General features: G+C 40.8%; 1 protein-coding gene across 12 annotated transcripts in view; it reads right to left on the reverse strand.

The window, feature by feature from the left end:
- LOC121506428 (mitogen-activated protein kinase kinase kinase kinase 4-like) overlaps positions 1-19182 on the reverse strand; it is a 76423-nt gene that overhangs the window by 16171 nt on the left and 41070 nt on the right. For 5 of the 12 annotated variants that reach the window (XM_041782233.1, XM_041782240.1, XM_041782231.1 and 2 more), the window contains exons 7-19: positions 18968-19098; positions 18786-18840; positions 18618-18696; positions 15140-15315; positions 14940-15012; positions 12992-13202; positions 12746-12907; positions 12436-12522; positions 10546-11055; positions 6748-6897; positions 3018-3284; positions 789-889; positions 242-369 (exon numbers count right to left, since the gene is read on the reverse strand). In XM_041782233.1, the coding sequence (XP_041638167.1) occupies positions 242-369; positions 789-889; positions 3018-3284; positions 6748-6897; positions 10546-11055; positions 12436-12522; positions 12746-12907; positions 12992-13202; positions 14940-15012; positions 15140-15315; positions 18618-18696; positions 18786-18840; positions 18968-19098 (2130 nt within the window). Of the gene's footprint in view, positions 1-229; positions 370-788; positions 890-3017; positions 3285-6747; positions 6898-10545; positions 11056-12435; positions 12523-12745; positions 12908-12991; positions 13203-14939; positions 15013-15139; positions 15316-18617; positions 18697-18785; positions 18841-18967; positions 19099-19182 lie in introns of all 12 variants that reach the window. The other 7 variants (XM_041782229.1, XM_041782237.1, XM_041782232.1 and 4 more) reach the window with 3 other exon arrangements.

The following is a 19182-nucleotide window of genomic DNA, read 5'->3' on the forward strand; positions in this document are numbered from 1 at the left end:
CTGATGATGGTACCGAATAGAAAAAGACGAGTTAGTTGGAATTGGGTGGGGTTTTTTACACAAAAATGCCCGGTATATCCTGCGGATTCCGTTGATAAAAAGTGGAATTTTAGACAGCAGGAGCAAAAATTAAATCAGGATAAAAAGAAAGAGAGTGAAGTGTTTTAAAATAAAATAACAGCGTTCTTTGAAGCAGTCAGAGTGAGTGAGATGTGGCCGAGTACAGTACCAGGGGACTCACAGCGTGGCCTGAAGCGGTCTCCAGGACTGGCCTGAGAGCTGGAGTTTGAGGAGCCAGACGAGCTGCCGCTGCCGGGTCGAGGCTGCAGCTTCTCCACTCGGTCCCACAGGGGGCGCTGCTCCACGTTACTGTCAGAGAAAAACAAATGCAGCATAAGAAAACAGGAGCAACTGGAATATTTCCTGTAAAATTATTACTCATTTTCAAAGAAGAGGTCTTTTAAAAGCAGCCCCTCACCACAAAAACTGGGCTACCTGCAGCCAGATCATGTTTATAAATGTACCAACATACACATTTCAAATGCATCTAAAAAAAGAATTCCTCTTTAATTAGAGACAGTCCTCTCATCAAATTAAAGCACTGTTCCTTTAAGAAGCGACTTAATCTGTTGATAAATGCTAATAAATTAAAAACAGGCATTTATCTGACTGTCATTGATAAAAACCACCCAAATGCAGGGATCATGACTGAATGCATCTAATTATGAAGCTTTGTGATATTTAATTGAATAGTGAGACGAATTCAGATGCTCAGCCCTCCTCCCTACCTGCCAGCGTTCCTCTGTCCTCCCTGGTTTCCGGGCTGTGATGGAAGAGGAGACTCTCTGCGTGACAGAACCGGAGACCTGGATGTTGTCCTCACTGGGACCTGGAGGAAACAGATCAAAGATTTCTCACACAGTGCCAGCATCAGATAATTAAGGCATCCTCTGCTGCAGCAAACCAATATCACAGAAACATCATAAATAAGCTTATCACGTTTAAAAGCATCTCATTACAGAAGCCCTGAGAGGACAAGCAAAGAGATGAACCAGATGTTAAGATCAGGTCTGAGAATTACATTATTTTTATACTGGATATTGGACAGATGGCGCCGATCCGTATCACTGATCCAAATTCCTACTGGACTGTGAATGCACCACGCAGTAGCATGCATTGTGTTACTGCCACTAGCATAGCAGAACGCTACGTGAAACAGCAGGTCATTCTGAGTCCACTCATCACTAAAGAGCAGTCAGACAACCCAAACATTACCCGCTTGTGACCCTCTGATTAATGTGAAGCTCAGGTTTGGGGTAAAAGGTTCTCCCCTCTCTGAGTTTAAGCTACTCTGTCACGTCTGTGGTTTTAATACGAGCCGCAGCGACTCGTATTACAACAGCTTAAAAAGTGTCTAAAGGCGTTTTAACTCATAACTCTCTCGCTTTAACCCCTTAAAGCCTGAAAACACAAATAACAGCCAGAAAATTCTAATTTTTTGGAACTGAAACATTCATTTAACTTTCTACTGAAATTTAAAAAAAATCAAAATTTCCATAACATAATCCACTTGAGGGCATTTTTATCATTTATCAGATTGTATTCAAAGGTTTTTTTGAGTAATTTATTGAGCATATTGATTAGATAAAGGTACCATAAAAGTATGTATCGAATATGCGACAACAGGCATTAAGGTGTTAAGTCCACGCTGACTCAAAGAAGCATGCTGTGGCGTTTACCAAAGTGAGAGAGGCAGCTGCAGAGTGACTGTAAACATGGCGGCTGCTGCTGAAGCTAATCAAGAACAAATGTGGTACTTCTGACAGATCCTTCACAATAAAAGCCCGTGTTGTTAATTTCCTTGACTGCTTTTGTTGTGAACTTCCACATCAGGAAATGCCTCTTTGCGACGTTTTTTGCACTTTTGATTTTTAGTTTGAAAACTTCCTGCCGCAATGGGATATCGATATATATCTTTTCTAAAAAATAATAGATATTTATTTCTGCATATTTCCTTTTCATACAGTTTCACGTTTATCTGAAATATTCTGCTGTAGCTCTGTTGGTTGCTTACAGCTGTATCAGCTGTTTTCCCAGTACACTGCAGCGTCAGATACTTGATTTAAACATGACGTTTGTTGCAGCTATCTGTTTCTAGAAGAGGCCAGCACAAAGTTTAATAAAACTGGGAATATCAATTTTTATTCATCTAAAACCATTTTAGATCTTTGAATAAGAAATACTCTTTCAAGTGTACTAAAGCTTTGTGCAACCTAATACTAAAAATACTATTAAACTGTAATCGTATTATTGGGGAGATTATTCTTGCAGATCGTTCAGGTCTACTTTATGACCCATTTTTGGGTCCAGACCCACCAGTTGAGAACCACTGGACTAGATGACTTCATTAACCAGTGATTTTAACAATTATGCCGGATAGAAACACCAAGTAGCAAGAGCTTCAGGACTATTTAGACACTGAAGGACTCCCATTAAATAAACAAGTCCATTAATGTTTATCAAATCCAGTAAAGCACTAGAAGTCATACTAGAACTCAAAGCATGCTGGACAACAAGGGCTTTTAAGGAATACTAGAAAAAAAGAAAACAAGGGGCTTAGTGGTTTAAGGCGCGCCCCACGTATGTGGACGGCCCAAGTTTGAATCCGGCCCTTTACCGCATATCCCCCCCCCCCCGCTCTCGTCCCTGTTTCCAACTCTATCCACTCTCCTCTATCAAATAAAGGCACGAAAATGCCCAAAATAAATCTTAAAAAAAAGAAAGACAAAGAATGGCAAAGATGCCTATACCTCTGCAACAACCACACTTCAAAATAAGAGAAAATTAAGCCACGTAAATATTATTTTTTAATGATTTGAGTTCACTAAGTCATAGTTGATGTTAAATGCAAAGACAGCAGCAGGCAGACAAACACGGACAGACCGATGAGTGAAGAGATGCAGCATGAGGAGGCGTGAATGAGGGAGGAGCAGAAGGGAGGGGAGGGGACTACTTACCTTTGGAGGCACCTCCTCACTGCTGGCCTGGTGCTCCAGCCTGTGGGGGTGGTGGGGGGGAGGTTGGGGCTGGGGGTCAGTGCGTGCGGGCGATGGGTGGTGGTGATGGTCCTGGGAGCGCAGGTGGAGCTGTGCAAAGTTAGAGGTGACGCCGCCGGCGCCCGTCTCGCTGAAGGACTGGGAGCGAGAGACGACGGGCGGAGCAGCAGGAGGAGAGGGGGCGGCGCTGTTGCTGCTTTTTAGGGCAGCCAGGTGGGACCACTGCACCTTTTGAGGGGTGGGGGAGGAAGGAGGGGGGAGGAAGGAAGGGGAAGGGGAGGTGAAACAAGCAGACAACACAGTGAGACATGAGGGAAGATGTGTGTGGTTTTAAAGTTTAAACACATGCAGACGAAGCACAAAACAACACGATGACGCCTCAGACTCAGGTCAGGGCTTCAGGTTCATGCAAGCAGACAGAAATACAAGTGTACGGTCAGATTGGATTTATTTTGGGGGTAAATGCTTTTATTTTTCTACCAAAGCTAATTTCATCAATCACAAAAGTTTAAATATGATTATTCCAGAGTTATTATCAAAATCTGTGACCAAAACCACAAACTGTATTGTTATTTAACTTTCTTTTATTTATGCATAAATCAAACAAGACTGATGAGCTTCTGAAGAGGCGATACAGAGGCTTTAGTCATCAGACTAGCAGCTAAACTTCACACAGGCAAACGCCTACGTTTCAGTCAGATGGAGGTCAGAAATGTTGCTAAGAGGGGATTTTTGCAAGTAAGACAGGCTGCAGGAGTCTGCTTATATTCACTCATTCTGATAGTGCTCTGATAAAATCTAGGAGTAGACGCTCACAGGTAGTGACGTGCATTAAAGCCACTCCATCAACTGATGTGACCTGCAGGAGTCTGCAAACAAACACTTGCATACTTCAGTATGAACGGACCATTGGGTGGAAAACGACACAGAAACAGGCTATATTAGCATAAGAGGCATCATGACCGAAGTGTGAAGCACAGTTTTCACCTCTGCACAGAGCAGAGCAGCACAAACACGATGCAGAGCAGTGATACTCAACCAGTGGCTCTGCAGCCACGTGTGGCTCTTTTGCGATGATTTTGGCTCTTTAATGTCTAAATTTGAAATATGATTTCCCCAGAAAACCTTAATAACAGTTTTTTGCCCTTTTTCTCCCCTTTCTGCCATTTTTAATCCATTTTTACTGCTTTTAGCTCATTTTTTCCACTTATTTTTGGCTACTTTTATCCTGCTTTTTGCCTTTTTTTCCACTTTTCACCCATTTAAGCTACTTTTGCCATTAAATTCCATTTTTTCTCATTTTGCCAATCTTTGCTGGGTCTTTATAGCTAATATATATCCACCTTTTGCTGGTTTTGGCCCATTTTAGTCATCAGGGACTCAATTTTCATCCCTTCTCCCCCATTTTTGCCACTTTCTGCCCTTTTCACCACTTTTTCTCCCCACTTTTGCCCATTTTCACCCATTTTTTAAACATTTTTACCACCTTAAACTTACTTTTATTGCCACTTAAACCCATTTTTAACCCCTTTTCAACAATATTTTGACACTTTGCTGCTTTTTGAACATTTTTGCCACCTTAAATTTATTATTGCCCCTTAAACCCATTTCCACCCCTTTTCACCACTTTTTAGCCATTATTTGACCAATTTTTCCACCTTAAACTTTTATTTTAATTGCCCCTTAAACCCATTTTTTCCCCTTTTCACCCCTTCTTGCCACTTTCTGAGCATTTTTGCAACCTTAAACTTATTTCTATTGCCCCTTAAACCCATTTCCCCCCTTTTCACCCCTCTCTGACACTTTTTGAGCATATTTACCACCTTAAACTTATTTTTATTGCCCTAAAACCCATTTTTCCCCTTTTCACCCCTTCTTGCCACTTTCTGAGCATTTTTGCAACCTTAAACTTATTTCTATTGCCCCTTAAACCCATTTCCCCCCTTTTCACCCCTCTCTGACACTTTTTGAGCATATTTACCACCTTAAACTTATTTTTATTGCCCTAAAACCCATTTTTCCCCTTTTCACCCCTTCCTGACACTTTTTGAGCATTTTTTACCACCTTAAACTTATTTTTATTGCCACTTAAACCCATATTTGCCACGTCCCACCACTTAGATGATTGCTCTTGCAGATGCATTTTTCAAAAATGTGGCTCTTTGGTTGAGCAGGGTTGAGTAACACTGGTGTAGAGTAATAAAATACGTATTAAACACATTCAACAATGAATTCACTGCAGCAGCTGTTCTTTGTTGTAGAGAACAGAAGAGGCATAGATTAAATGTTTTAACACTTTAGAACACTTAAATTCAGATCCTAAGAGGTCTAAGTAAATGAAAAAAGTCTATTATCATTTACCTACTAAGAAATGCATATACAGTATTATTTAACCTAAAACACCCTCTCTGTGTTCTCTGTTAATGTTATTTTTATACTTATCCTATGATATTCTGGTTTTACTTTACTATGAACACACTTGAATTTGTGAGAATGACCTTTTTGCTGGAGGCCGTGGGGGTTAGCGCTAGGTTAGGTTCCTGGTTCGCTTCTGTGTGGAGTTTGCATGTTCTCCCAGTGCATGTGTGGGTTCTCCGGCTTCCTCCCACCACCAAAGACGTGCTCGTTAGTTTACTGGTGACTCTAAATTGTCTGTAGGTGTGAGTGTGAGTGTGCCTTGTTGTCTGTCTTCATATGTCAGCCCCGTGATTGACTGGCGACCAACCCAGGGTGTACAAACCTCTCACCCAATGACAGTATAGGCTCCAGTCCCCCCAACAGCTTAAGCAGTGTAGAAAATGGATGGGTGGACTTTTTTGGGCTTTAATTCTGCTTAAAACAGACCCAAAGTTTCTATGAGGAGCTGAGGAGTGGGGATTAAACAGCATTACTCACACTACTCTGAGGCGTTTATCAGAGCTGCTGTTCAGCTCATGTCTTTATAAATGAAGCATAAAATGCTGCTGATGATGTCCTGATCAGAAGTTGAGGGGAAATTTGAGTTTCCAGCATCATTCAGTGCTGGTTTGGACAACACAGATTAGCCTGGTGAGCCCAGATGTTGCTGCTAATTAAAATGAAGGTTGGTGTTTCTGCAGTGTTTTACCTTCTTACAGCTGGCCTGACTCATGTCAAACTCCTGACTTTCTGCAGTTTGAAGAAACCTGAAATAAACCATTATCTTTGCTTTGAGCTGGCTGGCTGTAGATGCTATCATCAGAGTTACTGGTCTAAGTACCAGCTTGTTTTGGTGTGAGGAGAGAGATGTGTGCTGCATCATGGAGTTTTACTACTGCTGCCATCTGCTGACTTTTATGTGAACTGCACCATGGGGGAATGTAGGTTTTAAAACATCTGTCACAGCAGTAACAGCCATATCAATTTTGTAAAATGTGCATTATTACAGGCATCAGATATAAGGTGCACATCACAACAAAAATAGTATTTTTCTTCTTTGTAAAATTGACAAAACTAAGTCAAAATTCATGCATTGCATTACTTGGTAGTTCAAGCTGAACTGTCTGCACAGACAGTTCTCCATGGTGGACATTTTTAAATAATTAGCTCCAAATCATTAATCTAAGTCATGTTTCAAACATTTCTGCAGCAGGTTTGGTTCCTCTCCTGCTCAGTGAAGGAAGAAAAGTCTACAACAGAGGCTGCAGGAGGAAGAGGAGGAGGAAGGAGTTACCTGAGGCTCCATGGGCCGGTGCATGGCGGACGCCTCGGAGGAGCCGCCGTTGGAGAACGGTTCAGAGGAGCGGGGAGGCAGAGGGGGCTGCTTGGGAGGAGGGGCGGTCTGAGGGGAGCCCTGAATGTTTTTACGATATCTCTCGTCAGCCTGGGATGAGGGAAAGGTGGTGGAGAAAGAGGGAATGAGGATCAGGGATAACACCAGGGGAAAACACTGGAAAAGCCTTGACGTTTACTGCAAACTCCTCCCTCATCAGTGCTCCTATTCAATGGTTTTAAAGGTACGTCTGTGAATTCATAACAAAATCTGGACAATTTAAAAATATTTAGAAGGGCAACACATTTAAAAAACTATCCACCTCTAACTGGAATGCCCTTCTAAATCCGAATAAGCAGAATAAACATGGTTCCCATTTCCATTGTTTACAGTCTAAAACAGGGGTGTCAAACTCAAGGCCCCGGGGCCAAACCCCGGCCTGTTGTACAGTCACAGCCGGCCCGAAAGATCTCATCATATTCTTATTATAACTGGCTCTAAAATATGAGGCCTGCAGATTTCCTCCAGTACAAAAATGTAAACAGAACCTTGATGACATCAAATATCCTTAAGTCATAAAATTGTGAAAATATAAAGAGTAAAAAAATGAGACAAAAAGAAATGTGGGAAAAGAATTAATTTCTGTTTTCGTTTAATATTTTCAATTTTGCATTACATAATTATGACCTCAATTGATTATTTGGGCTTTTATTTCATATTTTAAACTTTTACGTTTATTATTTTGACTTTTTATCTCATATTTCATTCTTTTCAACTTATAATTTTGATTTTATCTAATCATTTTAGCTTTTTCAATTCATACTTTCAACATTTTACATCATATTTTGACATTTTCAATATATTATTTTAACCTTAAGCTCATATTTTGACCATTTTGATTTTATCTTGATTTTTGTCTCATATTTCAACCTTTTAAAATTTTAATTTTGACTTTATGTAATAATTTATTTTTTTTCAATTTATAATTCTGATTTTTTAATCTCAGATTTTGAACTTGTCAATTTTTTATTTGACTTTTCATCTCATATTTTGACCATTTCAAGTTTTTATTTGACACTTTAGCTAATATTTTGAAGATTTCTTATCATTATTTTAACCTTTATCTCATATTTTGACCTTTTCTTATTATTATTTTAACTTTTATCTCATATTTTGACATTTTAGGTGCACCATTTTAACTTGTAAGTCATATATTCGCTTTGAAAACATGACTGACTTTCTTTCTTATACATTTGCCTTTTAAAAGCATTATTTTAACATCTTATTTTTGTGTTTTGACCTTTCAAACTAATAAGTTTGACTTTATATTTCACATTTTATGCCTTGTAACTTATCATTTTGACTTTTTAAATCTCAAAATCATTTTTCATCAGTGCTAATTTTCCCCCCATAATTTATTACTGGTGAAAATGTGGTTAACAGTTTGGTTTAATGAGGACCCTGTTAGGCCCTCAGGTTAGACCTTAATCCAGAATCCGGCCCCTTCTGTGATTGAGTTTGACACCTCTGGTCTAAAACGTTCACCTTTCACCGACAAAGATCAACAACAAAAGACATTTACATCAGACATGCTCGAAGCCTCTTCATGTATAAATGCACAAACAGAAGTGCAGACAGGGCTTTGTCAAACAAAAAAATCCTTAAATAAAGGGAAAGATCGTTGTTAATGACACTGTTGACTGGAAACATTGCTCAGGTGTCTTGCATGTTAGTCTGGGCCTCAGCCATCAACATGCAACGGCCCAATCAACACATTTAGAGTCAGAGCAGCCATGGTGAAGAGTCGGAGCTTGGTGATCCTAGATCAAGAGAAAGTCCTTACACTTGACTACAAAAATGAATCCTGCTAGGTGTTATCTTGCTTATTGGACCACTTTCTCAAAACGCTGAAATGAATTATGCTCCGCCTGCTTGGATTCAAAATCCAAACACAAATACTGATGATTTTAGTAGTCAAAAACCAGCAACAGAGCAGGTGAGTGCCAAAAAAAGACAGAGTGAGGGAGACACAAAGAGGCTGGTTGGGAGTCTGTGGGTTTCCTTTCTTCATTTTACCCCTAAGAGTCTTACTGGGACTGATTTCTTCACAGCAAAATTAAACCTGACTATTATTACTACAACAAATCCTCTGGGAAACAGCGGCCAACTTCTGGGTGGATTCAGGGAAGCTAGCAGTTAGGCATAAATGACTTCCTTTTCTGTCTGCTTCAACATTTGCAGTTCTATTAGCTGCCATGGTCATTTCTTGGTTCATAACATCTCCTCAAGGAGAGCGTGTTCATACAGTTGTAATCAAAATTATTCAACCTGCATTGAAAATCAGGTTTATTGTGAAAATGTGCAGACTTTCTGCTTAAATAAATCAAAGAAAATGAATTAAAATAGTTAAAATTCAACTGAAAATGCAACTAATAATGACTTCTCCAGTCTCAGAATAGTTCGACCCCTTCATGGTAGCATCTTTAGTCCTCAGTAGTTCACCCTTCTGAAAACCAGATGCATATCTACACTCCAGCTTCCGGAGGAACCCTAGCCCACTCCTCATGTGCAAACCTCCAGTCCAGGAATATTCTTGGGTCTGCGTGCTGCAACCGCCTTCTTCAAATCCCCATTAGAGATTTTCTATGGGGCTTAAGTCAGGCGATTGTGACGGCCATTGTGGAATCTTCCAGGACTTCTTCTGCAACCAAACCTTGGTGGAATAAGAGGTTTACTTGGGATCATGGTCCTGTTGGAAGGTCCAATGACGCCCAAGCTTCAGTTTCCTCACAGACATTTCCTCCTAGGATTTCCAGATACTTCAATTAATCCATCTTGCCCTCCATACGCTGCAGGTTTCGAAATCGGGCAAATTAGGCATACAATGGAGAAAACTGGGAGAAAAGTGGCAAAAATGGGTACAAAGCCTCAAAAAATTGAATTACAGGTGCTCAAACAGCAATAAAACGAGTGAAAACTGACTAAATTGTGCAAAAAAGCTGTAAAAGGGTGGGAAAATGGGGGAAAGTGGCATTTAATGGCAAAGGGCAGCTGAAAGGGGCAAAAAATGCAAAGAAGCAGGATAAAAGTGGCTAAAACTGATGAAAAAGGGCAAAAATGGGATAAAGTGGCTAAAAGAAGTGGTAAAAATGGGCTAAAAGCAGCCAAAATGGATTCAAAGTGGAAAAAATGTAAAATAAGGGAAAAAATAAAGGATGACAATTAAGTTTGACCATTAAAACCTGCTGTATACGTGTGGGAGACAAACTGGTTAATGTAACTTGCAATGATAAATTTCTGAGGTCAAAGTTTAAAAGAATAATATGGCTCCAGAGCCACACGTTGAGTATCTCTGGTCTAGAACATTCAGGGCCTTTGCCATCTTCCTATCAGACGTGACTCTCAACAAACCCCTTACAGTTCAGGTATTTCATGTTCCAGCTCAAGAAAACCTGGTGACACAGTGAAGCCTTTGATTTTCTGCATCATGTGTGCTTTAAACAACACTGGTTTTAAATATTTGAGCTCTTGTGAAGGATTCTGTTCAGGGGTTGAATAATTCTGAGACTGGAGATGTCATTATAAGTTGCATTGTCAGTTGAATTTGGGGAAACCACTTGTGTTCAGCTAATATTTGCTTTCCTGCATACATGTGTTATTGGACTTAGTGAACAGATAAGCCAGTATTTGGTTATCACTGAAGACAAGCAAGAAGAAGAAGCTGGAAAGAGCAGGCAGCGGTCGGCAGAGGAGGTTCACCTCTCTGACAGCCTGAGGAGGATGACTGACGGCCTCTGAGGGCCTGTCGGGATCCAAACTTTCTGCCTGTGGATGGTCAGAGTCTGGGGGGGTTTCAGTCTGAGGGGAGTCTGTCAGCTGGTTCAGAGACGTCTCTTCTGAGTCAGTCTTTTCTGGCTCTGCAGCCTGAGATTTGGAGCTCTCCAAAGGCAGAGTCTGAGGGGCCGACGTGCCTCTGGCTGCAGAACCAGCACCTGAGTCTGGGACCTGAGTCTGAGGGGGTGCAGTGTCAGGGGGCAGAGTGGAGGTCTGTGGGAGTTTGTCATGGTCTGAGGGGGGTTTGGTCTTGTCTCCGGGCTGCTGTTTGGGTTCGTGCTGCAGCGACAGCAGGTACGCCTGCTCCTGCTGCAGCCGCTTGTGGAGCCGCTCGGCCTTGCGCTGCTCCTCGAGTTCCCGCCACTTGAACTCCTGTTGCAGAGTGTGGGGTTGATTCAAGGTGGAGAAAAGAGACGGCAGCCTGCGTTTGCCTGACTGAAAGCAGGGCCACCTTTTAATTTCAATCCTTAGACACATTAATAACCATACACAATGAATACATTCGTCTGTTTACATCATAAGAACCCAGTTTACCTCATGTAACAGTCCAGCGCTTCAATGTATATGATGCTGAAGCTTATTTTTACTCTCTAATTTATGTTATTAATCCTTTAAGATAAGAAAAACACATTGTGAAGAGTACATAAAACATAGTAACAAAAAAAAAAGAACAAGAAGGTTAGCTATTAGCTTTGTTTTCTTCAAAATAAAGAATTATCAAATGACCAAATGTGGCACGCCATCTCCAATTCTTCTGCAAATGAAATGATTCAGAAATTTGATTTTCTAAATATGTGCTGTTTAGCTTTAAATTTAAGGTGCACTCATACTGGACTATTTCTACCATGTCCTGAGACAAATGATCCCCAAACCCAGTGAGTTTGACTTTAGGAGAGTAAACTTTCTCGACCCTGCCCCCTCTTTTTGCCACTTTTATCCCATTTTTGCCCCTTTTCAACCTTTTTTTTGCCCCTTTGTCGCCCATTTAAGCTGCCTTTTGCTATTAAATACCATTTGTTTCCTATTTTTGCCTATTTTTGCCACTTTTGACTCTTTTTGCCACTGTAACTCATTTTCCTGTAACTTCTCACCCATTTTTGCAACTTTCTGACTCTTTCTCAACTTTTTCTCCCCATTTTCGCCCCTTTTCACCCATTTTTGCTGCTTTTTGACCATTTTTGCCAACTTTAACTTATTTTTTTTAATTGCTACTTCAAGCCGTTTTTGCCGCTTTTCTCCACTTAGATTGTGGCTCTTGCAAATGTATTTTTCAAGAATTTGGCTCTTTAGTTGAGCAGGGTTGAGTAACACTGTATTGAAGTATTAGAAGTTGTTCTGTGGTTACTAAGAGAAACCCCCCCTTGTTGGGAAAATCTAGGGTGAAATAGTCTTGCTGCTTCGTCTAAGGAGATGTCTTTGACTCCCCTGACCCAGGTCAGGCTAGTCTTGGGTTTGGGCTCAAATGTAAGCAGGCTGGGGGATCAAATGTGCTTTGGTACGGTACAGGCAACTGAGCTTAGCGTGAGTGCACCCCTAATCACAGCTTTATAATGCGTCAACTGGAAAATAAATTTATTTGTGGTTATTTTATGTATTTCAATTTAATCAAACATCTACAATACTCGACTGCCACGCCCAAACAATTAAAATAATTAGGTTTCATCACAAAGAAAACACTTCTAATGAAACTGTTGACTTAATTTAGAGAGCAAAAGCTGCTGAAGTCCTTCACTCTGTAAAAGACTGAAGCAGAGCCTTGCTTTAATGTGCAGATGTGTTTCCTGTAATCTAGATGTTAAAAAACTGGTGACTGACCAGCAGCATGGCTTGTTCTCGCAGCAGCTGCTCCTGCAGCATCTCCAGGTGTCTCTGCTCCTCCTCCAGCTGACGTCTGATGTACTCCTGTCGGTTACAGCAGAGCAGACAGTGCCATTAGTTTACATCCACTCAGAGGAAATCTAAGAGTGCTAGCACCGTGTTAGCTCCTTTAGCCTTAACTCTTTATAGCAGAGATTAGAACCATTAGTATAAAATGTTTACTCTTACAGGCATAGATAACTGCACCAGAATCTTTGCATAAAGACTGAATAAACTAAGATTATTCAAAGTAAAAATTAAAGCTTGCCTGTTCACGATCATTTCTTCTCTTCTCATCTTCAGCCCGTCGGCGCTCCTCTTCCTCTTTGCGCCTTCGATCCATCTCCTCAATCCTCCTCTTCTCCTCTTGCTCGCGGCGACGCTGCTCGCGCTCCTGTTGTCTCCTCATCTCTCGTTCACGTCGTTGTTGCTGTGAGGGCGGAGGGCAAAAAGATGTCAAACGTTCCTCAACAGAAACCTGATTTTCTAATGACAACTAATGTAAACAACATACTTCTTCGAGCCGTCTCCTCTGTTCCTTCTGTTGCTCGATGCGTTTCTGCCGTTCGGCCAGCAGTTGGCGCTTGTACTCCTCCTGCTCCCGGAGCTGCTGCTCCTGGAGAAGCTGCTGACGACGGAGCGCCTCAGATCGCTCCTTGTTTTCCTGCTGCAGGCGGATGAAGTCACGGCGCAGAGTGGACTCACCAGGTACGTTAACTATTGAGCTATGGGGGGGGGGGTAAGAGCAGAAATGTTACGGTGTGGTTGTTAATCCCTCTAATTAGAGAGGGATTTATACAGAATATTTCAGTATTTTTTTAACATATTATTTTTCAAAAGTTTGAAGAATATGAACACATTCTTCAATTTTCTTCAGCCGAAATATCCAGCCAGCTCTATGAAGAGTAGTAAAAAGCATCCTACTGTAAAGAAAACATCTATTTCTATCGTGATCTTTCTTGTTGTGTTGGAGCCACTTAAAATAACAGCCTGTGTTTGACTGTAACCCTTGAAAAATACTTTTATAAAGGAAGCATTCTGATTGGGTCCATTTGTCTTCAGCAAGGCGGTTTTAAAGATGCAGGCTGAGAAAATCTACTGGAATGTTTAAAGGCTTTAAAGATGACATCATCATAAGAGGCAAGGATGGAATGTTTAAAGGCTTTATCAATGACATCATCATAAAAGGCCAGGATGGAATATTTAAAGGCTTTAAAGGTGACATCATCATCAAAGGCATGGATGGAATTTTTTGCAAAGGCTTTAAAGATGACATCATCATCAAAGGCAAGGATGGAATGTTTAAAGGCTTTAACAATGACATCATCATCAAAGGCAAGGATGGAGTGTTTAAAGGCTTTAAAGATGACATCATCATAAAAGGCCAGGATGGAATATTTAAAGGTTTTAAGATGACATCATCATCAAAGGCCAGGATGGAATGTTTAAAGGCTTTAAAGATGACATCATCATCAAAGGCCAGGATGGAATGTTTAAAGACTTTAAAGATGGCATCATCATCAAAGGCATGGATGGAATTTTTTGCAAAGGTTTTAAGATGACATCATCATCAAAGGCCAGGATGGAATGTTTAAAGGCTTTAAAGGTGACATCATCATCAAAGGCATGGATGGAATTTTTTGCAAAGGCTTTAAAGATGACATCATCATCAAAGGCCAGGATGGAATGTTTAAAGGCTTTAACAATGACATCATCATCAAAGGCAAGGATGGAATATTTAAAGGCTTTAAAGATGACATCATCATCAAAGGCCAGGATGGAATGTTTAAAGGCTTTAAAGATGACATCATCATCAAAGGCATGGATGGAATGTTTAAAGGCTTTAAAGATGACATCATCATCAAAGGGAAGGATGGAATGTTTAAAGGTTTTAAAGATGACATCATCATCAAAGGCCAGGATGGAATATTTAAAGGCTTTAAAGATGACATCATCATCAAAGGCCAGGATGGAATGTTTAAAGGCTTTAAAGATGACATCATCATCAAAGGGAAGGATGGAATGTTTAAAGGTTTTAAAGATGACATCATCATCAAAGGCCAGGATGGAATATTTAAAGGCTCTAAAGATGAAATCTTCAAAGGGAAGGATGGAATGTTTAAAGGTTTTAAAGATGACATCATCATCAAAGGCCAGGATGGAATATTTAAAGGCTTTAAAGATGACATCATCATCATAAGCCAGGATGGAATGTTTAAAGGCTTTAAAGATGACATCATCATCAAAGGCCAGGATGGAATATTTAAAGGCTTTAAAGATGACATCATCATCAAAGGCCAGGATGGAATGTTTAAAGGCTTTAAAGATGACATCATCATCATCAAAGGGAATGAGCATGCCTGTTAGGCCTTTGGAACCCAAATAAGCCAAACTAGAGACCAAATTTAAAACAAAGCACCAGTAACTCACTTAAAAAATAAACTAAATCTACTTAATCGCACCTTGGCTCTCCTTCCTGCTCTGGAGGATCCTCCTCCTCTTCCTCACTGCCGCTGTACTCGTACTCCGTCTCATCTGAACAAGAAAAAGTCAGTATAATTCAAATTTAAAGTGCAGGCCCACATATATAAACACAATGAAAACAGATTAAACAATTGCATGGGATACTTCTCTGCACAAAGCAAATATTCTACAGGCCTACCTTTCTCTCCCCTCTTCTTCTTGGTCCGGTCGATGTGGTCTTTGAGCTGGATGCGGACTTGCCTCTCGTTGGGCTGGTCCCGGATGAACGGGTGCTTCAGCAGCTGCTCTGTTGGCGGGCGTTGAGTGTAGTTCTTCACCAAACAGCTCTCAATGAAGCTGAAAAACTTTTTGGACCTGGAGAGGAAGGTGAAGAGAGTCAGTGAAGAGAATCATCAAATAACAGAGAAGGAGATGTATAGAAAAAAGATGAGGATTTGCACATCCAAGGATCTCAAGCTAAATGAATATAATTGACTCTAACAGCAGCATACCAGTCCTAAGAATGCTCCCTTCCTTCACGCCTCAGCATGACTACAGCCTCTGTTTTCTGAGTATTAATTGAGATTAACACATGTGGACAAGCAGCTGTGAAGCCTTTCACTACTTATTCACCATGAAAACAATGAAATATGGGACACAGAGTGAGGAAATTAAGATCAGCAGTGCACCTGCAGCCATTTAACTTATTTTGATTCATAACTGAACAACGAAACCAGCAATCAAAAGAAGGATCTGTTATTTAAAGCCTCTGAAATTTAGTTTTAGTGGTAAAAATAAGCATTAATCGTTCATGCCTATAGCTAAATGGAACACAGAAATAAATTTCCCATTTTATTTATTTTTGGGCTTTCACATCTTCATGGATAGAGGACGAAACAGGGAAGAAACATGCAGAAAAGGAGCCACAGGCCAAACTTATGCCCTCTGCACACAATGCATTCAAACCCCCTTCATTGTTCTAACTTTATTTTGCAGGCTGATGCTCCAAAACTTCACTCAGTACTCCATAATGATGTGTTTTATCATGACTTGTGCTGCTGACCTCTTTGCCAGGTCTCCCTTTAGAAAGAGATCTCAATACCATGGTTAAATAAAGGATACATTCCTAAAATAAAATGACAACGTGAAAACATCATTTTAGACATTTTTGAATCTAAGTATTTAGAACCTTCACTGCACCTGTGGCAGCAGTTACAGCCTCTAGTCTTTTTGAACATGATGCATCAAGCTTTGCACAACTTGACTGGGGGATTTTCTGCTATTCTTCTTTGCAAATCCTCTCAAGAGGACTGTTGGATAACAGGTCTCTGCAGAGATGTTAGATAGGGTTCAAGTCAGGACTCTAGCTGTCCCCTCTTGGACATTCAAAGTCGTCCCTAAGCCACTCCTGTGTCGTCTTGGCTGTGGTCTTGGGGTCACTGTCATGTTTGAAGGTGAACCTTCGGTACTGTGGAACAGGTGTTCACTGAGGATCTCTCTGTACAGTGCTCCATTCAGCTTTCCTTAAACCCTGACAGTCTCCCGGTCCCTCCTGCTGAAAAGCACCCCCACAGCATGATGCTGCCACTACCATGCTTCACTGTTAGAATGGTGTTGTGCAGGTGTTGCAGTCCCTGGTTTCCTCCAGACATAACGTTTAGAATTGAGGCCAAACAGTTCAATCTTGGTTTCATCAGACTAGAGAATCTTGTTTCTCTAGTCTGAGAGTCCTTCAGGGGATGTTTTGCAAACTCCAAGTGGGCTTTCATGTGTTTCACACACTAGCCAGTCTACCATAAAACACAGATCAGTGGAGGGCTGCAGTGATGGTCGTCCCTCTGGAACTTCACACAGGATCTCTGGAGATCCGTCAGAGGGACCATCAGGTTCTTGGTCACCTCTTTTTCTGAGGTCCTTCTCCCTCAATTTCTCAGTCTGGCTGGGCAACCAGTTCTTAGAAAAGTCCTGGTTGTGCCATTACGACTTCCATTTGAGCATTATGGAGGCCACCGTACTCATGGGGACCTTCAGTGCAGCAGATCTGTGCCGTGCATCCATCCTGTCTCTGCAGCTCCTTTGACCTCATGTCGATCTCTGATATCACTGTCAGCTGTGAGGCCTTCTATAGAGGTGTGAGCCTTTCCAATCATGTCCAATCAGTTTCATTTACCACAGGTGGAGTCAAGGCAAGGTCTAATGCTGCGTCCATTTAAGGTGCCTCTTGCCATTACATCACTTTGTCCATTCCCCCGCCCCCACCATTTTGCCACTTTGTACCTATTTTAGCTACTTTTCACTAATTTTCTCCCACCTCTTTGCTGCTTTTTACCAATTTAAGTTATTTTTCACTCAATTTCCCCCAACTTTTTGCTACTTTTTGCCAATTTTAGTTATTTTTCACTCATTTTCCCCCACCTTTCTGCTGCTTTTTATCAATTTTATTTATTTTTGACTCATTGTCTCTCACCTTTTTGCTGATCTTTAACCAAATTTTCACTCATTTTCCCCCACCTTTTTGCTGCTTTTTGCCAATTTTAGTTATATTTCAGTCATTTTCTCTCACCTTTATTGCTGCTTTTTATCAATTTTAGTTATTTTTGACTCATTGTCTCTCACCTTTTTGCTGATCTTTTACCAAATTTTCACTCATTTTCCCCCAACTTTTTGCTGCTTTTTCCCAATTTTAGTTATTTTACGCTCATTTCCCCCAACTTTAAGCTGCTTTATGCCAATTTCAGTCACTTTTCACTAATTTTTTGCCACATTTTTGCGGTGTTTTTACCATTATTGCCACCTGTAAGTCATTTTTTGCCACGTCTTACCTATTTCTGCCACCTTTTCTCCATATTTAGTAAGTTTTTGCCATTTTCTGCCTATTTAACCCCTGTTCACCCATTTTTAGCCACTTTGCAGCTTTTTCACCTATTTTGCCAGCTTTAACTTATTTTTAGTGCCACTTTTCCCCACCTGGATTGTGGCTCTTGCAAAGGTATTTTTCAACAATTTGGCTCTTTGGTTGAGCTGGGTTGAGTTACACTGGTCTAGAAACATCTCAGCAAAGATCCAGAGAAACGGGAGGAACCTCTGCTAAATTTACAGTGTTGTTGTACTGGGTCTGAACACTTCTGTCAAAGTGGTATTTCAGTTTTTTATTTTCATAAATCTGAAAAAAATTCTAAAATTCTTGACTTTAGACTACACGAATAAATGCAGTTATGATTTGGTTTTCACAAAATCCTAGTAACATATAAGAGACCATTTCTCCCCACTAAAGCATCAGTCAAAAGCATAATTTATCAACCCCATCTTTCTAAAAGCATCTCTCTTTCTGAATTTATATCTTTTTTACATCCAGAGCCATGCTGCAGTGTTTGCCAGGAGACGTGGAGCATGCCAGAGCAGGTGCACCACAGATGTGCAACTCAGCAGAGCGCTGAGGAAAGCTCTGATTCAGGCCTCTCTAGCAACCTGATCTAGGGTCAGAGATAAAATCAAAATGCAAAAGGCTACACAAAGAAGGGCCAAGGCGGAAATCCAATGTAAAAAAAAAAAAAAAAAAAAAGGGAAAAAAAAAAAGCAACAAAAATGTCTTGTTTTATTTATAAGGGTCAGAAAAAAGGGCTAAAAGGTACAGCGAGACACTTGTATGCACAAACCCAAGCTTGGTTAGTTCTCACCATTTTTTAGATTTGAGCCGAGGAGGAGGGTTTCTAGGGATAAGGAAGAGCGCTCTCATTGGGTGCATGTCACATAGAGCTAAAGAGGACAAACAAACAGATTATTAATAACATTACAAGGAGGTAAATATATATAAAAAACAGTTTAAAGTAAAGAAGGGCACTCACGTGGTGCTCCTTCAGCCATTTCTATAGCCGTGATACCACACGACCACAAATCACTCTGCAGGAAAAGACAACGCCCAGTCAGCAAAACCGCAACAAGCAGGCGTGTTCAGACAGATCAGCATGTTCACAGGTGCAATACACCTGTTTTACACAGCTACATGATGTTTTCAGGAGGATCTTACTCTGTAATCGTATGTAGCATCTGGGTTCTCGTCACAGGCAATGACCTCTGGAGCCATCCAATAAGGCGTCCCGATGAAGGTGTTCCTCCTCCCGACTGTCCGATCCAGCTGAGCGCTCACGCCAAAGTCGACTAAACACGGGGAACAGGAGCACAAAAGACGGGTGTGATACGCCACATTAGGACTCGCCAACATGAGCCAAAAATCTTATAATC

Source organism: Cheilinus undulatus, linkage group 24 (assembly GCF_018320785.1).
Source record: "Cheilinus undulatus linkage group 24, ASM1832078v1, whole genome shotgun sequence".
Classification (NCBI taxonomy): domain Eukaryota; kingdom Metazoa; phylum Chordata; class Actinopteri; order Labriformes; family Labridae; genus Cheilinus; species Cheilinus undulatus.